We start from the raw sequence: 18,219 nt of genomic DNA, 5'->3' as shown, positions 1-18,219 counted from the left end.
CTCCAGAGCAATCTCCAAAACCAACATGGAGCTACAGCCAAAGCAAACTGTCTCAATCATCCACATCGGTAACACGTCTGAGGGGCATAGTACTGAGCAAATACTGGCTAATATACTGTACAAGACATCATAATACTGCTGTGCTATTGACAAAGGACAAATGGATAATTGTGGGTCATACACTGCAGAGCTGCATAGTCACTATCAATTCACAATCAGTGTTGGAGAGAATCTCCTCTTTCTCACAGCAACAACACAAACAGCATTATGGAGAGAATCCCAAACAGTGTATAACTACGGTGATGCAGCAGAGCAGCAGTTCACAACCATTCATCACTAGCAGTAGCAGAGTCCTTCTTCACACAGCAGGCCTGGCAGCACTCCTGCTCTCCTATCCCAGCCCAGACCCAGACAAGACCCAGGCCAGAGACCCATGACCCAGACAAATATTAAAGAACTGCAGGAGTTCCTGTCCTGGCCTCCGTAGACAGACAGGTTCATCTAGTGCTCTGGGACTGGGAGGAACGCCCAACTGAGTACAAACCCAGAGCCAGAGACATGTGGACTGGAGACCCAGTGTAAAGAGTCATCAGACTGAAGAGCAAAGCCTACACTTTTGTAGTCTTCACAGAGTTTCTGGACATTTCTGGGGATAGTTAATACTGTGATTGTTATTTAGATATTTCAGATAAAATGGCATGAGAAGCACAAAGATAGAGTCAGAGGGAGATTGGCAGAGGCCATGAGCAGTCAAAGGGGACTTTGTGGTAAAAGCTGCCAAAGGAAAGGTTGTGTGGTTGAATGCAGCGGTAAGTGTCATACTGAATATATAGCACAGGCCCTTTAATCACCATGGAGCCAGATGGCATAGTGAGCACAGGCCCTTTAATCACCATGGATCCAGAAGACATAGTGAGCACAGGCCCTTTAATCACCATGGAGCCAGATGGCATAGTGAGCACAGGCCCTTTAATCACCATGGAGCCAGATGGCATAGTGAGCACAGGCCCTTTAATCACCATGGAGCCAGATGGCATAGTGAGCACAGGCCCTTTAATCACCATGGAGCCAGATGTCATAGTGAGCACAGGCCCTTTAATCACCATGGAGCCAGATGGCATAGTGAGCACAGGCCCTTTAATCACCATGGAGCCAGAAGACATAGTGAGCACAGGCCCTTTAATCACCATGGATCCAGAAGACATAGTGAGCACAGGCCCTTTAATCACCATGGAGCCAGATGGCATAGTGAGCACAGGCCCTTTAATCACCATGGATCCAGATGTCATAGTGAGCACAGGCCCTTTAATCACCATGGAGCCAGATGGCATAGTGAGCACATGCCCTTTAATCACCATGGAGCCAGATGGCATAGTGAGCACAGGCCCTTTAATCACCATGGAGCCAGATGTCATAGTGAGCACAGGCCCTTTAATCACCATGGAGCCAGATGGCATAGTGAGCACAGGCCCTTTAATCACCATGGAGCCAGATGGCATAGTGAGCACAGGCCCTTTAATCACCATGGAGCCAGATGTCATAGTGAGCACAGGCCCTTTAATCACCATGGATCCAGAAGACATAGTGAGCACAGGCCCTTTAATCACCATGGAGCCAGATGTCATAGTGAGCACAGGCCCTTTAATCACCATGGAGCCAGATGGCATAGTGAGCACAGGCCCTTTAATCACCATGGATCCAGAAGACATAGTGAGCACAGGCCCTTTAATCACCATGGAGCCAGATGGCATAGTGAGCACAGGCCCTTTAATCACCATGGAGCCAGATGGCATAGTGAGCACAGGCCCTTTAATCACCATGGAGCCAGATGGCATAGTGAGCACAGGCCCTTTAATCACCATGGAGCCAGATGGCATAGTGAGCACAGGCCCTTTAATCACCATGGAGCCAGATGGCATAGTGAGCACAGGCCCTTTAATCACCATGGAGCCAGATGGCATAGTGAGCACAGGCCCTTTAATCACCATGGAGCCAGATGGCATAGTGAGCACAGGCCCTTTAATCACCATGGAGCCAGATGGCATAGTGAGCACAGGCCCTTTAATCACCATGGATCCAGAAGACATAGTGAGCACAGGCCCTTTAATCACCATGGAGCCAGATGTCATAGTGAGCACAGGCCCTTTAATCACCATGGAGCCAGATGGCATAGTGAGCACAGGCCCTTTAATCACCATGGATCCAGAAGACATAGTGAGCACAGGCCCTTTAATCACCATGGAGCCAGATGTCATAGTGAGCACAGGCCCTTTAATCACCATGGAGCCAGATGGCATAGTGAGCACAGGCCCTTTAATCACCATGGAGCCAGATGGCATAGTGAGCATGGCCCTTTAATCACCATGGAGCCAGATGGCATAGTGAGCATGGCCCTTTAATCACCATGGAGCCAGATGGCATAGTGAGCACAGGCCCTTTAATCACCATGGAGCCATGGAGCCAGAATCACCATGGCCAGAAGACATAGTGAGCATGGCCCTTTAATCACCATGGAGCCAGATGGCATAGTGAGCACAGGCCCTTTAATCACCATGGAGCCAGATGGCATAGTGAGCACAGGCCCTTTAATCACCATGGAGCCAGATGGCATAGTGAGCACAGGCCCTTTAATCACCATGGAGCCAGATGGCATAGTGAGCACAGGCCCTTTAATCACCATGGAGCCAGATGTCATAGTGAGCACAGGCCCTTTAATCACCATGGATCCAGATGTCATAGTGAGCACAGGCCCTTTAATCACCATGGATCCAGAAGACATAGTGAGCACAGGCCCTTTAATCACTGGAGCCAGATGGCATAATCACCATGGAGCCAGATGGCATAGTGAGCACAGGCCCTTTAATCACCATGGATCCAGATGGCATAGTGAGCACAGGCCCTTTAATCACCATGGATCCAGAAGACATAGTGAGCACAGGCCCTTTAATCACCATGGAGCCAGATGGCATAGTGAGCATGGCCCTTTAATCACCATGGATCCAGATGGACATAGTGAGCACAGGCCCTTTAATCATCATGGAGCCAGATGGCATAGTGAGCACAGGCCCTTTAATCACCATGGAGCCAGATGGCATAGTGAGCACAGGCCCTTTAATCACCATGGATCCAGAAGACATAGTGAGCACAGGCCCTTTAATCACCATGGATCCAGAAGACATAGTGAGCACAGGCCCTTTAATCACCATGGATCCAGATGTCATAGTGAGCACAGGCCCTTTAATCACCATGGATCCAGAAGACATAGTGAGCACAGGCCCTTTAATCACCATGGAGCCAGATGACATAGTGAGCACAGGCCCTTTAATCACCATGGAGCCAGATGGCATAGTGAGCACAGGCCCTTTAATCACCATGGATCCAGATGTCATAGTGAGCACAGGCCCTTTAATCACCATGGAGCCAGATGGCATAGTGAGCACAGGCCCTTTAATCACCATGGAGCCAGAAGACATAGTGAGCACAGGCCCTTTAATCACCATGGATCCAGAAGACATAGTGAGCACAGGCCCTTTAATCACCATGGAGCCAGATGGCATAGTGAGCACAGGCCCTTTAATCACCATGGATCCAGAAGGCATAGTGAGCACAGGCCCTTTAATCACCATGGAACCAGAAGGCATAGTGAGCACATGGCCCTTTAATCACCATGGAGCCAGATGGCATAGTGAGCACAGGCCCTTTAATCACCATGGAGCCAGATGTCATAGTGAGCACAGGCCCTTTAATCACCATGGAGCCAGATGGCATAGTGAGCACAGGCCCTTTAATCACCATGGAGCCAGATGGCATAGTGAGCATGGCCCTTTAATCACCATGGATCCAGAAGACATAGTGAGCACAGGCCCTTTAATCACCATGGATCCAGAAGACATAGTGAGCATGGCCCTTTAATCACCATGGAACCAGATGTCATAGTGAGCACAGGCCCTTTAATCACCATGGATCCAGAAGACATAGTGAGCACAGGCCCTTTAATCACCATAGATCCAGAAGACATAGTGAGCATGGCCCTTTAATCACCATGGATCCAGAAGGCATAGTGAGCATGGCCCTTTAATCACCATGGAACCAGATGGCATAGTGAGCACAGGCCCTTTAATCACCATGGAGCCAGATGGCAAAGTGAGCATGGCCCTTTAATCACCATGGAGCCAGATGGCATAGTGAGCACGGCCCTTTAATCACCATGGAGCCAGATGGCATAGTGAGCATGGCCCTTTAATCACCATGGAGCCAGATGGCATAGTGAGCACAGGCCCTTTAATCACCATGGAGCCAGATGTCATAGTGAGCACAGGCCCTTTAATCACCATGGATCCAGATGTCATAGTGAGCACAGGCCCTTTAATCACCATGGATCCAGAAGACATAGTGAGCACAGGCCCTTTAATCACCATGGAGCCAGATGGCATAGTGAGCATGGCCCTTTAATCACCATGGATCCAGAAGACATAGTGAGCACAGGCCCTTTAATCACCATGGATCCAGATGGCATAGTGAGCATGGCCCTTTAATCACCATGGATCCAGAAGACATAGTGAGCACAGGCCCTTTAATCACCATGGAGCCAGATGGCATAGTGAGCATGGCCCTTTAATCACCATGGATCCAGAAGACATAGTGAGCATGGCCCTTTAATCACCATGGATCCAGAAGACATAGTGAGCACAGGCCCTTTAATCACCATGGAGCCAGATGGCATAGTGAGCATGGCCCTTTAATCACCATGGATCCAGAAGACATAGTGAGCACAGGCCCTTTAATCACCATGGAGCCAGATGGCATAGTGAGCACAGGCCCTTTAATCACCATGGAGCCAGATGGCATAGTGAGCATGGCCCTTTAATCACCATGGATCCAGAAGACATAGTGAGCACAGGCCCTTTAATCACCATGGATCCAGAAGACATAGTGAGCACAGGCCCTTTAATCACCATGGAGCCAGATGGCATAGTGAGCATGGCCCTTTAATCACCATGGATCCAGAAGACATAGTGAGCACAGGCCCTTTAATCACCATGGATCCAGAAGACATAGTGAGCACAGGCCCTTTAATCACCATGGATCCAGAAGACATAGTGAGCACAGGCCCTTTAATCACCATGGATCCAGAAGACATAGTGAGCACAGGCCCTTTAATCACCATGGATCCAGAAGGCATAGTGAGCACAGGCCCTTTAATCACCATGGAACCAGAAGGCATAGTGAGCACAGGCCCTTTAATCACCATGGAACCAGAAGGCATAGTGAGCACAGGCCCTTTAATCACCATGGATCCAGAAGACATAGTGAGCACAGGCCCTTTAATCACCATGGATCCAGAAGACATAGTGAGCACAGGCCCTTTAATCACCATGGATCCAGAAGGCATAGTGAGCATGGCCCTTTAATCACCATGGATCCAGAAGGCATAGTGAGCATGGCCCTTTAATCACCATGGAACCAGATGGCATAGTGAGCACAGGCCCTTTAATCACCATGGAGCCAGATGGCAAAGTGAGCACGGCCCTTTAATCACCATGGATCCAGATGTCATAGTGAGCACGGCCCTTTAATCGCCATAGATCCAGATGTCATAGTGAGCATAGGCCCTTTAATCACCATGGAACCAGATGGCATAGTGAGCATGGCCCTTTAATCACCATGGATCCAGATGGCAAAGTGAGCATGGCCCTTTGATCACCATGGAGCCAGATGGCGTAGTGAGCACGGCCCTTTAATCACCATGGATCCAGATGTCATAGTGACCATGGCCCTTTAATCACCATAGATCCAAATGTCATAGTGAGCACAGGCCCTTTAATCACCATGGATCCAGAAGGCATAGTGAGCATGGCCCTTTAATCACCATAGATCCAAATGTCATAGTGAGCACGGCCCTTTAATCGCCATAGAGCCAGATGTCATAGTGACCCTGGCCCTTTAATCACCATAGATCCAGATGTCATAGTGAGCACGGCCCTTTAATCTCCATAGAGCCAGATGTCATAGTGAGCACAGGCCCTTTAATCACCATGGAGCCAGATAGCAGGGTGAGCATGGCCCTTTAATCACCATGGATCCAGAATGACATAGTGAGCATGGCCCTTTAATCACCATGGAGCCAGATGTCATAGTGACCATGGCCCTTTAATCACCATAGATCCAGACATAGTGAGCACAGGCCCTTTAATCACCATGGAGCCAGATGTCATAGTGAGCACAGGCCCTTTAATCACCATGGAGCCAGATGGCATAGTGAGCATGGCCCTTTAATCACCATGGAGCCAGAAGACATAGTGAGCATGGCCCTTTAATCACCATGGAGCCAGAAGACATAGTGAGCATGGCCCTTTAATCACCATGGATCCAGAAGACATAGTGAGCATGGCCCTTTAATCACCATGGAGCCAGATGGCATAGTGACCATGGCCCTTTAATCACCATAGAGCCAGATGGCATAGTGACCATGGCCCTTTAATCACCATAGAGCCAGATGGCATAGTGACCATGGCCCTTTAATCACCATAGAGCCAGATGTCATAGTGACCATGGCCCTTTAATCACCATGGAGCCAGATGGCATAGTGACCATGGCCCTTTAATCACCATAGAGCCAGAAGGCATAGTGACCATGGCCCTTTAATCACCATAGAGCCAGATGGCATAGACCATGGCCCTTTAATCACCATAGAGCCAGAAGGCCATGGCCCTTTAATCACCATAGAGCCAGATGGCATAGTGACCATGGCCCTTTAATCACCATAGAGCCAGATGGCATAGTGACCATGGCCCTTTAATCACCATAGAGCCAGATGGCATAGTGACCATGGCCCTTTAATCACCATAGAGCCAGATGTCATAGTGACCATGGCCCTTTAATCACCATAGAGCCAGAAGGCATAGTGAGCATGGCCCTTTAATCACCATAGAGCCAGATGTCATAGTGACCATGGCCCTTTAATCACCATAGAGCCAGATGTCATAGTGACCATGGCCCTTTAATCACCATAGAGCCAGAAGGCATAGTGACCATGGCCCTTTAATCACCATAGAGCCAGAAGGCATAGTGACCATGGCCCTTTAATCACCATGGAGCCAGATGGCATAGTGAGCATGGCCCTTTAATCACCATGGAGCCAGATGGCATAGTGAGCATGGCCCTTTAATCACCATGGAGCCAGATGGCATAGTGAGCATGGCCCTTTAATCACCATGGAGCCAGATGGCATAGTGAGCATGGCCCTTTAATCACCATGGAGCCAGATGGCATAGTGAGCACAGGCCCTTTAATCACCATGGAGCCAGATGGCATAGTGAGCATGGCCCTTTAATCACCATGGAGCCAGATGTCATAGTGAGCACAGGCCCTTTAATCACCATGGAGCCAGATGGCATAGTGAGCACAGGCCCTTTAATCACCATGGAGCCAGATGTCATAGTGAGCACAGGCCCTTTAATCACCATGGATCCAGATGTCATAGTGAGCACAGGCCCTTTAATCACCATGGATCCAGAAGACATAGTGAGCACAGGCCCTTTAATCACCATGGAGCCAGATGGCATAGTGAGCATGGCCCTTTAATCACCATGGATCCAGAAGACATAGTGAGCACAGGCCCTTTAATCACCATGGATCCAGATGGCATAGTGAGCATGGCCCTTTAATCACCATGGATCCAGAAGACATAGTGAGCACAGGCCCTTTAATCACCATGGAGATGGCATAGTGAGCCAGAAGACATAGTGAGCACAGGCCCTTTAATCACCATGGAGCCAGATGGCATAGTGAGCATGGCCCTTTAATCACCATGGATCCAGAAGACATAGTGAGCATGGCCCTTTAATCACCATGGATCCAGAAGACATAGTGAGCACAGGCCCTTTAATCACCATGGAGCCAGATGGCATAGTGAGCATGGCCCTTTAATCACCATGGATCCAGAAGACATAGTGAGCACAGGCCCTTTAATCACCATGGAGCCAGATGGCATAGTGAGCATGGCCCTTTAATCACCATGGATCCAGAAGACATAGTGAGCACAGGCCCTTTAATCACCATGGATCCAGAAGACATAGTGAGCACAGGCCCTTTAATCACCATGGATCCAGAAGACATAGTGAGCACAGGCCCTTTAATCACCATGGATCCAGAAGACATAGTGAGCACAGGCCCTTTAATCACCATGGATCCAGAAGGCATAGTGAGCACAGGCCCTTTAATCACCATGGAACCAGAAGGCATAGTGAGCACAGGCCCTTTAATCACCATGGATCCAGAAGACATAGTGAGCACAGGCCCTTTAATCACCATGGATCCAGAAGACATAGTGAGCACAGGCCCTTTAATCACCATGGATCCAGAAGACATAGTGAGCACAGGCCCTTTAATCGCCATAGATCCAAATGTCATAGTGAGCACAGGCCCTTTAATCACCATGGATCCAGAAGGCATAGTGACCATGGCCCTTTATTCACCATAGATCCAAATGTCATAGTGAGCACGGCCCTTTAATCGCCATAGAGCCAGATGTCATAGTGACCCTGGCCCTTTAATCACCATAGATCCAGATGTCATAGTGAGCACGGCCCTTTAATCTCCATAGAGCCAGATGTCATAGTGAGCACAGGCCCTTTAATCACCATGGAGCCAGATGGCAGGGTGAGCATGGCCCTTTAATCACCATGGATCCAGAAGACATAGTGAGCATGGCCCTTTAATCACCATGGATCCAGAAGACATAGTGAGCACAGGCCCTTTAATCACCATGGATCCAGAAGACATAGTGAGCACAGGCCCTTTAATCACCATGGAGCCAGATGGCATAGTGACCATGGCCCTTTAATCACCATAGAGCCAGATGGCATAGTGACCATGGCCCTTTAATCACCATAGAGCCAGAAGACATAGTGAGCATGGCCCTTTAATCACCATGGATCCAGAAGACATAGTGAGCATGGCCCTTTAATCACCATGGAGCCAGATGGCATAGTGACCATGGCCCTTTAATCACCATAGAGCCAGAAGGCATAGTGACCATGGCCCTTTAATCACCATAGAGCCAGATGTCATAGTGACCATGGCCCTTTAATCACCATAGAGCCAGATGTCATAGTGACCATGGCCCTTTAATCACCATAGATCCAGAAGGCATAGTGACCATGGCCCTTTAATCACCATAGAGCCAGATGTCATAGTGACCATGGCCCTTTAATCACCATAGAGCCAGATGGCATAGTGACCATGGCCCTTTAATCGCCATAGAGCCAGAAGGCATAGTGACCATGGCCCTTTAATCACCATAGAGCCAGATGTCATAGTGACCATGGCCCTTTAATCACCATAGATCCAGAAGGCATAGTGACCATGGCCCTTTAATCACCATAGAGCCAGATGTCATAGTGACCATGGCCCTTTAATCACCATAGAGCCAGATGGCATAGTGACCATGGCCCTTTAATCGCCATAGAGCCAGAAGGCATAGTGACCATGGCCCTTTAATCACCATAGAGCCAGATGGCATAGTGACCATGGCCCTTTAATCACCATAGAGCCAGAAGGCATAGTGAGCATGGCCCTTTAATCACCATAGAGCCAGAAGGCATAGTGACCATGGCCCTTTAATCACCATAGAGCCAGATGTCATAGTGACCATGGCCCTTTAATCACCATAGAGCCAGATGGCATAGTGACCATGGCCCTTTAATCACCATAGAGCCAGATGTCATAGTGACCATGGCCCTTTAATCACCATAGAGCCAGAAGGCATAGTGAGCATGGCCCTTTAATCACCATAGAGCCAGATGTCATAGTGACCATGGCCCTTTAATCACCATAGAGCCAGATGTCATAGTGACCATGGCCCTTTAATCACCATAGAGCCAGAAGGCATAGTGACCATGGCCCTTTAATCACCATAGAGCCAGAAGGCATAGTGACCATGGCCCTTTAATCACCATAGAGCCAGAAGGCATAGTGAGCATGGCCCTTTAATCACCATAGAGAACATGTGTGTGTGTGTGTGTGTGTGTGTGTGTGTGTGTGTGTGTGTGTGTGTGTGTGTGTGTGTGTGTGTGTGTGTGAGAGAGAAACAGAGAGAACAACAGAAAGAGTGCGAGACAGAAATGGTGAGACAGAAAGAGAGAGAGAGAGAGAGAGAGAGAGAGAGAGAGAGAGAGAGAGAGAGAGAGAGACTCACCCGTGAGATAGTGAGGGGCAGACAGAAGTCCTTTCCTCCCTGCAGTCTGAAGCCCCAGGGGGCGGGGCCACCCAGGGAGACGCTGTAGTTGCTGTTCATGATTCTCCTAGAGAAACAAAAACATATTGAGGCAAAACATTAATAAGCTGGACCTTTATAGGTTATAAAGAAGAAGACAAGGCACTCCAACACTCCCATCTACAATGTTCTAATATTGAATAAGAAACATAAAACATCAGCAAAAACACACTAGTACCAGCTGTTCTCAGTGGGTCACTGAAGAGTAGGGCTGTGACAATACCTGCAACAATACCAGTGTTTCCATTGAAACATTTAAAACACGAAGAAGACCGAAGCAAAACAAAGCAAAACTCTTTGGTCCTTTACAAACCTGCTGTATGTACATTATTGTGTGCTATAGTTTTGGAAAATAAATAAATGTGACGTTTGTTTCCAGCATTAGGGTTGTTTTCCTAAAGATGTTAAATCCGCTTTGTGTTTTGTTTCCTTTCTAACGAGTATAGTGATACTGGTATCATCCCGGCCCTACTGAGAAGGAGAACTACAAAGCCTAAAACATAGTCCACAGCCGCCGAGACGTGATAGTCCAGCGTCCTGTTGTGACGTAGCTACACGGCTCTGAGACCACCATCCACAGGGAAGCACAGCCCTCTGCTCACCTCCCCACAATTCTCAAGCAGCGTGGCTCCGGGACACGTCCTCTATTCATTTGAATGAGTTGATAGTTTGAGACATTTCTTGAACTGCGCTGAGAATTTGTAAAGTATGAAAGCCAATGGTCCAATATTCTAGAACATTGCTGTGCATAAGCTTAAGACCAAAGTCTGCAAAGCTCCAAATATCTGCAGTGTCACAAAATCCTTCACTTAGCTGATTCCATGGAAGCCCGATGGGCTAAATGTCAGGGCTTCTTTCATAACAGTATTGTTATTAGTCTGTTAAATACTTCTTGAAAGATAACACATGGTTACAGTGCCTTCACAAAGTATTCATACCCCTTGGCTTATTACACATTTTGTTGTGTTACAGTCTGAATTCAAAATGGATTCAATTGCCTGTAATTAGTGCCATTGAATTTTCCGTCTATCCTTAGCAGTCTCCCAGTCCCTGGTGTGAAAGGGTCCCCACAGCATGCTGCCATCGACATGCTTCACGGTAGGGATGGTGTTAGACAGGTGATGAGCTGTGCCTGTTTTACTCCAGACATAGAGCTTTGCATTCAGACCAAAGAGTTACATTTGATGTCTCATCAGACCACAGACTTTTGCCTTATGCTCTCAGTCTTTCACGTGCCATTTTGCAAACTCCAGGCGTACTGTCATGTGCCTTTTTCCTCAGCAGTGGCTTCAGTCTGGCCACTCTCCCATAAAACCGAGATTGGTGAAGTGCTGTAGATACTGTTGTCCTTCTAGCAGGTTCCCCCAACTCAGCCAAGGAACTCTGCAGTTCTGTCAGAGTGGCCATTGGGCTCATGGGCACCCCCCTGACCATAAATTGGCCACAGATGGACTCCAATCAAGTTGTAGTGACATCTCAAGGATGATCAAAGGAAAGTGGATGCACCTGAGCTCAATTTGGAGTGTCATATCTAAGGGGTGTGAATACTTACAGTACCAGTCAAAAGTTTGGACACACCTACTCATTCAAGGGTTTTTCTTCATTTTTACTATTTTCTACATTGTAGAATAATAGTGAATACATCAAAACTAAGAAATAACACATATGAATCATGTAGTATCCCAAAAAGTCAAAGTAGCCACCCTTTGCCTTGATGACAGCTTCCTGATGTAGTCACCTGGAATGCATTTCAATTAATAGTTTTGCATTGTTAAAAGTTAATTTGTGGAATTTCTTTCCTTCTTAATGTGTTTGAGCCAATCAGTTGTGTTGTGACAAGGTAGGGGTTGTATACAGAAGATAGCCCTATTTGATAAAAAGACCAAGTCTATATTACGGCAAGAACAGCTCAAATAAGCAAAGAGAAACAACAGTCCATCATTACTTTAAGACTTGAAGGTCAGTCAATACGGAAAATGTCAAGAATTTTGAAAGTTTCTTCAAGTGCAGCCACGAAAACCATCATGCGCTATGATGAAACTGGCTCTCATGAGGACCGCCACAGGAATGGAAGACCCAGTGGTACCTCTGCTGCAGAGGATAAGTTCATTAGCGTCACCAGCTTCAGAAATTGCAGCCCAGACACATCTCAACATCAACTGTTCAAAGGTGACTGCGTGAATCAGGCCTTCATGGTCGAATGGCTGCAAAGAAACCACTACTAAAGGACACCAAAAAGGAGAAGACACTTGCTTGGGCCAAGAAACACGAGCAATAGGCATTAGACCGGTGGAAATCTGTCCTTTGGTCTGAGTCCAAATTTGAGATTTTTGGTTCCAACCTCCGTGTCTTTGTGAGACACAGAGTAGGTGAACGGATGATCTCTGCATGTATGGTTCCTACCGTGAAGCATGGAGGAGGTGGTGTGATGGTGTGGGGGTGCTTTGCTGGTGAGACTGTTTGTGATTTATTTAGAACATGGCTACCACAGCATTCTGCAGTTATATGCCATCCCTTCTGGTTTGTGCTTAGTTGGACTATCATTTGTTTTTCAAGAGGACAATGACCCAACACACCTCCAGGTTGTGTAAGGGCTATTTGACCAAGAAGGAGAGTGATGGAGTGCTGCATCAGATGACCTGGCCTCCACAATCACCCGACCTCAGCCCAATTGAGATGGTTTGGGATGAGTTGGTCCGCAGAGTGAAGGAAAAGCAGCCAACAAGTGCTCAGCATATGTGGTAACTCCTTCAAGGTCTGCTATTCATGAGATGTGCTTAGGATTCATAAGCCTAAACGATTCAAAATCAATCTATTTCTGGTGCTCCTTACATTCCATTTGGTGCCTAACGTTTTTAAAGTTGGGAGTAGTGTGTGTTTGTGGGAGAGAGAGTGGTGAGTGTGAGGGAGAGAGGGTCTGTGTGTTAACTGATAAGTAAAGAATGTTTCATGCAGTTTTCCCCTGACTGCCACAATGACTTGCAGATCATTATGCATGTCCAGTATATTCCTTCCTCCCATTCCTTCAGCCAAATCAGAAGTTGGTCTTTTCAAATATGAGCAAAGCCAGACAAAATTAAAAGGGCCTATTTATATAATGAATATGAATTTGGAGTGCAGAAATTATTAAATATTAAAGTATTACAAAAGTTATACTTAGATCCAAACTGGTTCTCTAGCAGATAAGTAAGAATGTCTCACCCCATGTTCAAGAATGGCCTTCTTCCCTTTATTCAGATTACAACCTCTCACTTTCGGTTATTCCAAAATGAAATTTTCTAAAAAATATTGCTATTTTTTTTAAACAAGCCATAGAACGTTGGTTTTCAATTTCAGTTTAATCCACCAGAAAAGACAGAACAAATAATACAACAAATATTGTGGTTAAACTCAAATATATACTAATATATATTTTTTGGTTTAAAAAATGTTTAAAAAAGGTATAATCTTTGGAAATTATATCATAAAACACCAAGACAGTGTTTTTAAAGAGGGCACGACAACACCTTTGCCCCCTCAGGAGACCCAACACACCTCCAGGCTGTGTAAGGGCTATTTGACCAAGAAGGAGAGTGATGGAGTGAGATGGTTTGGGATGAGTTGGACCACAGAGTGAAGGAAAAGCAGCCAACAAGTGCTCAGCATATGTGGCAACTCTTTCTAGACTGTTGGAAAAGCAATCCAGGTTAAGCTGGTTGAGAGAATGCCAATAGTGTGCAAAGCTGTCATCAAGGCAAAGGGTCACTACTTTGAAGAATCTAAAAGATAAAATATATTTTGATTTGTTTAACACTTTTTCGGTTACTACATGACTCCATGTTTTATTTCATAGTTTTTATGTCTTCACTATTATTGCACAATGTATAAAATAGTAAAAATAAAGAAAAACCCTTTTGACTGGTAGTATATAAATTTAAAAAACATTATATGTGGGATTGGAAATTATGCAGACAATTACATTTATGGAAGCTACAATCGATCTGCACTATTAAAGCTGATCTACCCCCTAAATGAAGTAAACCATTAAATGAAAAGAAGAATATGAGCAAAGTAACCATTCTATGCAGCATTCTATCATACAGCGAACAGTGTGAAGTCAATATGTGTTGTATTGAGTAGGAGTGTGAATATCAGTGATAGGTTTTTGGTGTAGCACATGCGCATAACATTTAGAAAACGGGAACAAGCATTGCTGGGACGGGGCGAACAGGACACGATGCCCCTCTGAATTTGTCCCCCATGGTACCGCAATACTACTGGTATTGTGACAACACTATCCAAAACTGTTCTTGTATAAAGTGTTTCAGCACAGAGTCATGCCAGCATTACACCTCACTGACACAACAGGCTACCACACACTTAGGAAGTGACAAGAGGTTGACCGATTAATCTTTATTTAATCTTTATTTAACTAGGCAAGTCAGTTAAGAACACATTCTTTTCAATGACGGCCTTGTAACGAGGCAGAACGACAGATTTTTACCTTGTCAGCTCGGGGGACCCAATCTAGCAACCTTACAGTTAACTAGTCCAACGCTCTAACCACCTGCCTCACGAGGAGCCTGCCTGTTACGCGAATGCAGTAAGCCAAGGTAAGTTGCAAACTAGCATTAAACGTATCTTATAAAAAACAATCAATCATCGACGGTCGTTGCATATTTAGCTAAAAGAAATCCAGGTTAGCAGGCAATATTAACCAGGTGAAATTGTGTCATTTCTCTTGCGTTCATTGCACGCAGAGTCAGGGTATATGCAACAGTTTGAGCCGCCTGGCTCTTTGCGAACTAATTTGACAGAATTGTACGTAATTATGACATAACATTGAAGGTTGTGCAATGTAACAGGAATATTTAGAGGAGGAGAGAGTAGCAGAGCCAGACAGAGCCAGAGACACACCCTGGAATAGCAAGGATGCGTTGGAACCTTGTGAGGAGAGAGTAGCAGGACCAGGCAGACCCAGAGACACACCCTAGAAGACCAGGGACGTGTTGGAACCTTGTGAGGAGAGAGTAGCAGGGCCAGGCAGAGCCAGAGACACACCCTGGAATAGCAGGGATGCGTTCGAACTAAACTCAACACCAATGCCAATCATTGGACGCCCGAGGGCTTGACTGACACATTTCTCAACCACCTGGCAAGAATGTGCCATACTGTAGGGCAGGGATGGGCTACTTTGATTTAAAAAAAATCTTAACTCATCATGAGGGGCCGCGGTGTTACAGCTCATTTCCTGCAATTCTACACATTTTGCAATAGGGTGGAGAGAAATGTTTGCAGCTATTAAGTGACTAACAAAATCAATGGTGTCGGTGATTCAACCATGATTAGGCCTACTACAGGTTTAGATAGCTGGCCGCTTGACTTATCAAAGTAAGTTAGTCTGTGGCATGTGACCCCTCTTTTGAAGGCCCTTGGATACATTTTCCTAAAATTATAATGATATATTTATATATTTTTATTGGGGAGGAGCCCGTTGAGGTCTCAACATACTGTTGCAAGTTAGAATAGCAGCATACCCAGGTTGCAATTTTGAAATGTGGTTGTGCATCAGCAGTTTTTCTCATGTTATGTCACTCACTTATAGTCGCTCAATTAGCCCATGTCAGCTAACCTTTTTTAGACTGGTAAGTTAGTGGCAAACAAGAGGTTTTTTTCCCCAATGACTGATGGGCTTTGGAGGGGGGGGGTCCTACTGACCCCAATGTTGCTTTATCTGAACTGACTATACCAACAGTCACAGACATACAGTATAGCATGCATGGTGCAGTCAAGCCTTTCATGCTCTGTTGAAATGCATTAGTTTAACCTTAGTATTTTTACTAGAGGTCGTCCAATTCACATTTTTTTAACGCCGATACCGATTATTGGAGGACCAAAAAAGCCCGATACCGCTTAATCGGCCGATTTTTATATATATATATTTGTAATAATGACAAATACAGCAATAATGAATGAACAATGAACACTTTTATTTTAACTTAATATAATACATTAATAACATCTATTTAGTCTCAAATAAATAATGAAGCATGTTCAATTTGGTTTAAATAATGCAAAAACACAGTGTTGGAGAAGAAAGTAAAAGTGCAATATGTGCCATGTAAAAAAGCTAACATTTAAGTTCCTTGCTCAGAACATATGAAAGCTGGTGGTTCAATATTCTCAGTTCTTCAATATTACCAGTTAAGAAGTTTTAGGTTGTAGTTATTATAGGAATTATGACACGTCGACTATTTCTCTCTATACCATTTGTATTTGATATACCTTTGACTATTGGATGTTCTTATAGGCACTTTAGTATTGCCAGCCTAATCTCGGGAGTTGATAGGTTTGAAGTCATAAACCGCACTGTGCCTCAATGTAATCGGCCATAATCGTCCAAAAATGCCGATTACCGATTGTTATGAAAACTCGAAATTGGCCCTGATTAGTCGGACATGACGATTAATCGGTCGACCTCTAATTTTTACATTCCTTTTTCCATTGAAATGAGCAGAATTGTTAGTACAGAACAACTAAATCATTGTTAGTTGAGTTGTGACACAGGAGTGAGTGAGACAGCAGAAGTCCAGACTCAAACTGAGTTTTCATGTCCAGGAAGTACTACATAGAGGAAGGAGTTAGCCAAAACTCTGACTGGACAAGAGAGAGCTCAAGTACATCTCTACACACACACCTCTGTAGGGGTAAACATGCTTTCAAATGGTTGGACTAAGGGGGTCATTCTCACGAAACTGACATTTGGCTAACAAATTCTCAAGTGTAATTTTTCCAAAAGTGTCCTCATGGATCACTGAGATTAGGATCTGAAGTTATCTATTTAATTTTACCACAATTTGCATAAAATCCCAAAAAGTTACAAACAATGACTAATATTTTGTAACATTGCTCTCCTAATTAAAAGGCCTGAATTAAACATAACACATCAAATTAAAATATTTTAGATTAGAAAATTTGAACAAAATGTAATGATTTTTTCCCAATTTGACCTTTTTAGCCTTTTGATAATGAGCCAGCCATGTGGGGAAAGGGGGGTGTTTGAGAATAACAACCTCATTCTGAAGGCATATAAGCAATTAACTTAACTTCAACTACCCCTCTAGATGATGCATCATGGGTGAATAAATCTTTATTTCAAAACTGATTGGAGTTTTTACAGGAACTTGAAAAAGTGTTACGTTAATGAAACACGTCCACACACACTGTGTTTGTACGTAATAAATATTATAGTTTATAGTTTATATTATAGTTTTGGGATGTGCGTAGATGTTAGCTTTGTTAGCATAGCCGCCTGGGACATCAGTAAACACCATAAAAGATAACAGGCTGATGGTGACGTGGACCACAATGATTCAGCTACTAAAACAGACATTGCCAATACTTTGTTTCTGACAGGGCCTCTTATTTCAGTTTTAAAAGGAGAAGACAAATATTCTGACTGTGGGGTGTATTTCATGAGTAAGGGAGGGGGATAGAGGCAGAGGGTCATACTCCTGGAGGACAACAGGACACAAGACCCATTACTCCCCCACCTCAGACACACACATGTACACATGGCATGAGGTATTCATATAAGGCACCCTTCTCTCCTCTCCAGTGTGACCCAGGGCTGAGGTGAGCTAAATACATCTGGGGTTCAGGGGTAATTACAAGCCCAACAGCACCAACCTAGAGTTCACCAAGAGGATAACATGGCACTAACCATCTGGTAATCAACATGTTTTCAGAGTATATCCAATCGGATGGATAGTGGATACTAATTATATGGGACTTACTAAGAAGAAAAACCCTGCAAAGATGGGGACAACCTTTAACTTTGACTTCCTTCCTAACCTCTCCAAATGTGCAAATCACCTAATCAATAACAGTGGGTCAAGGATCAAATCTTTCACACTGCATATCTGAGTATAGGTAAAGGTCTGCAGGCTCAGATCAGTTTGCAC

General features: G+C 45.3%; 1 protein-coding gene across 9 annotated transcripts in view; it reads right to left on the bottom strand.

Moving 5' to 3' along the window:
* The window catches only part of LOC115105854 (PDZ and LIM domain protein 5-like), a 163,800-nt gene that overhangs the window by 144,372 nt on the left and 1,209 nt on the right, over positions 1-18,219 (bottom strand). For all 9 annotated transcript variants that reach the window (XM_065007466.1, XM_065007467.1, XM_065007468.1 and 6 more), the window contains exon 2: positions 10,199-10,304. In XM_065007466.1, the coding sequence (XP_064863538.1) occupies positions 10,199-10,297 (99 nt within the window). In that variant the 5' untranslated portion in view covers positions 10,298-10,304. The remainder of the gene's footprint in view (positions 1-10,198; positions 10,305-18,219) is intronic.

Source organism: Oncorhynchus nerka, linkage group LG22, assembly GCF_034236695.1.
Source record: "Oncorhynchus nerka isolate Pitt River linkage group LG22, Oner_Uvic_2.0, whole genome shotgun sequence".
Taxonomy (NCBI): domain Eukaryota; kingdom Metazoa; phylum Chordata; class Actinopteri; order Salmoniformes; family Salmonidae; genus Oncorhynchus; species Oncorhynchus nerka.
Note: the sequence above shows the minus strand (reverse complement) of the source record. Positions and strands in the feature narration are given on the sequence as shown.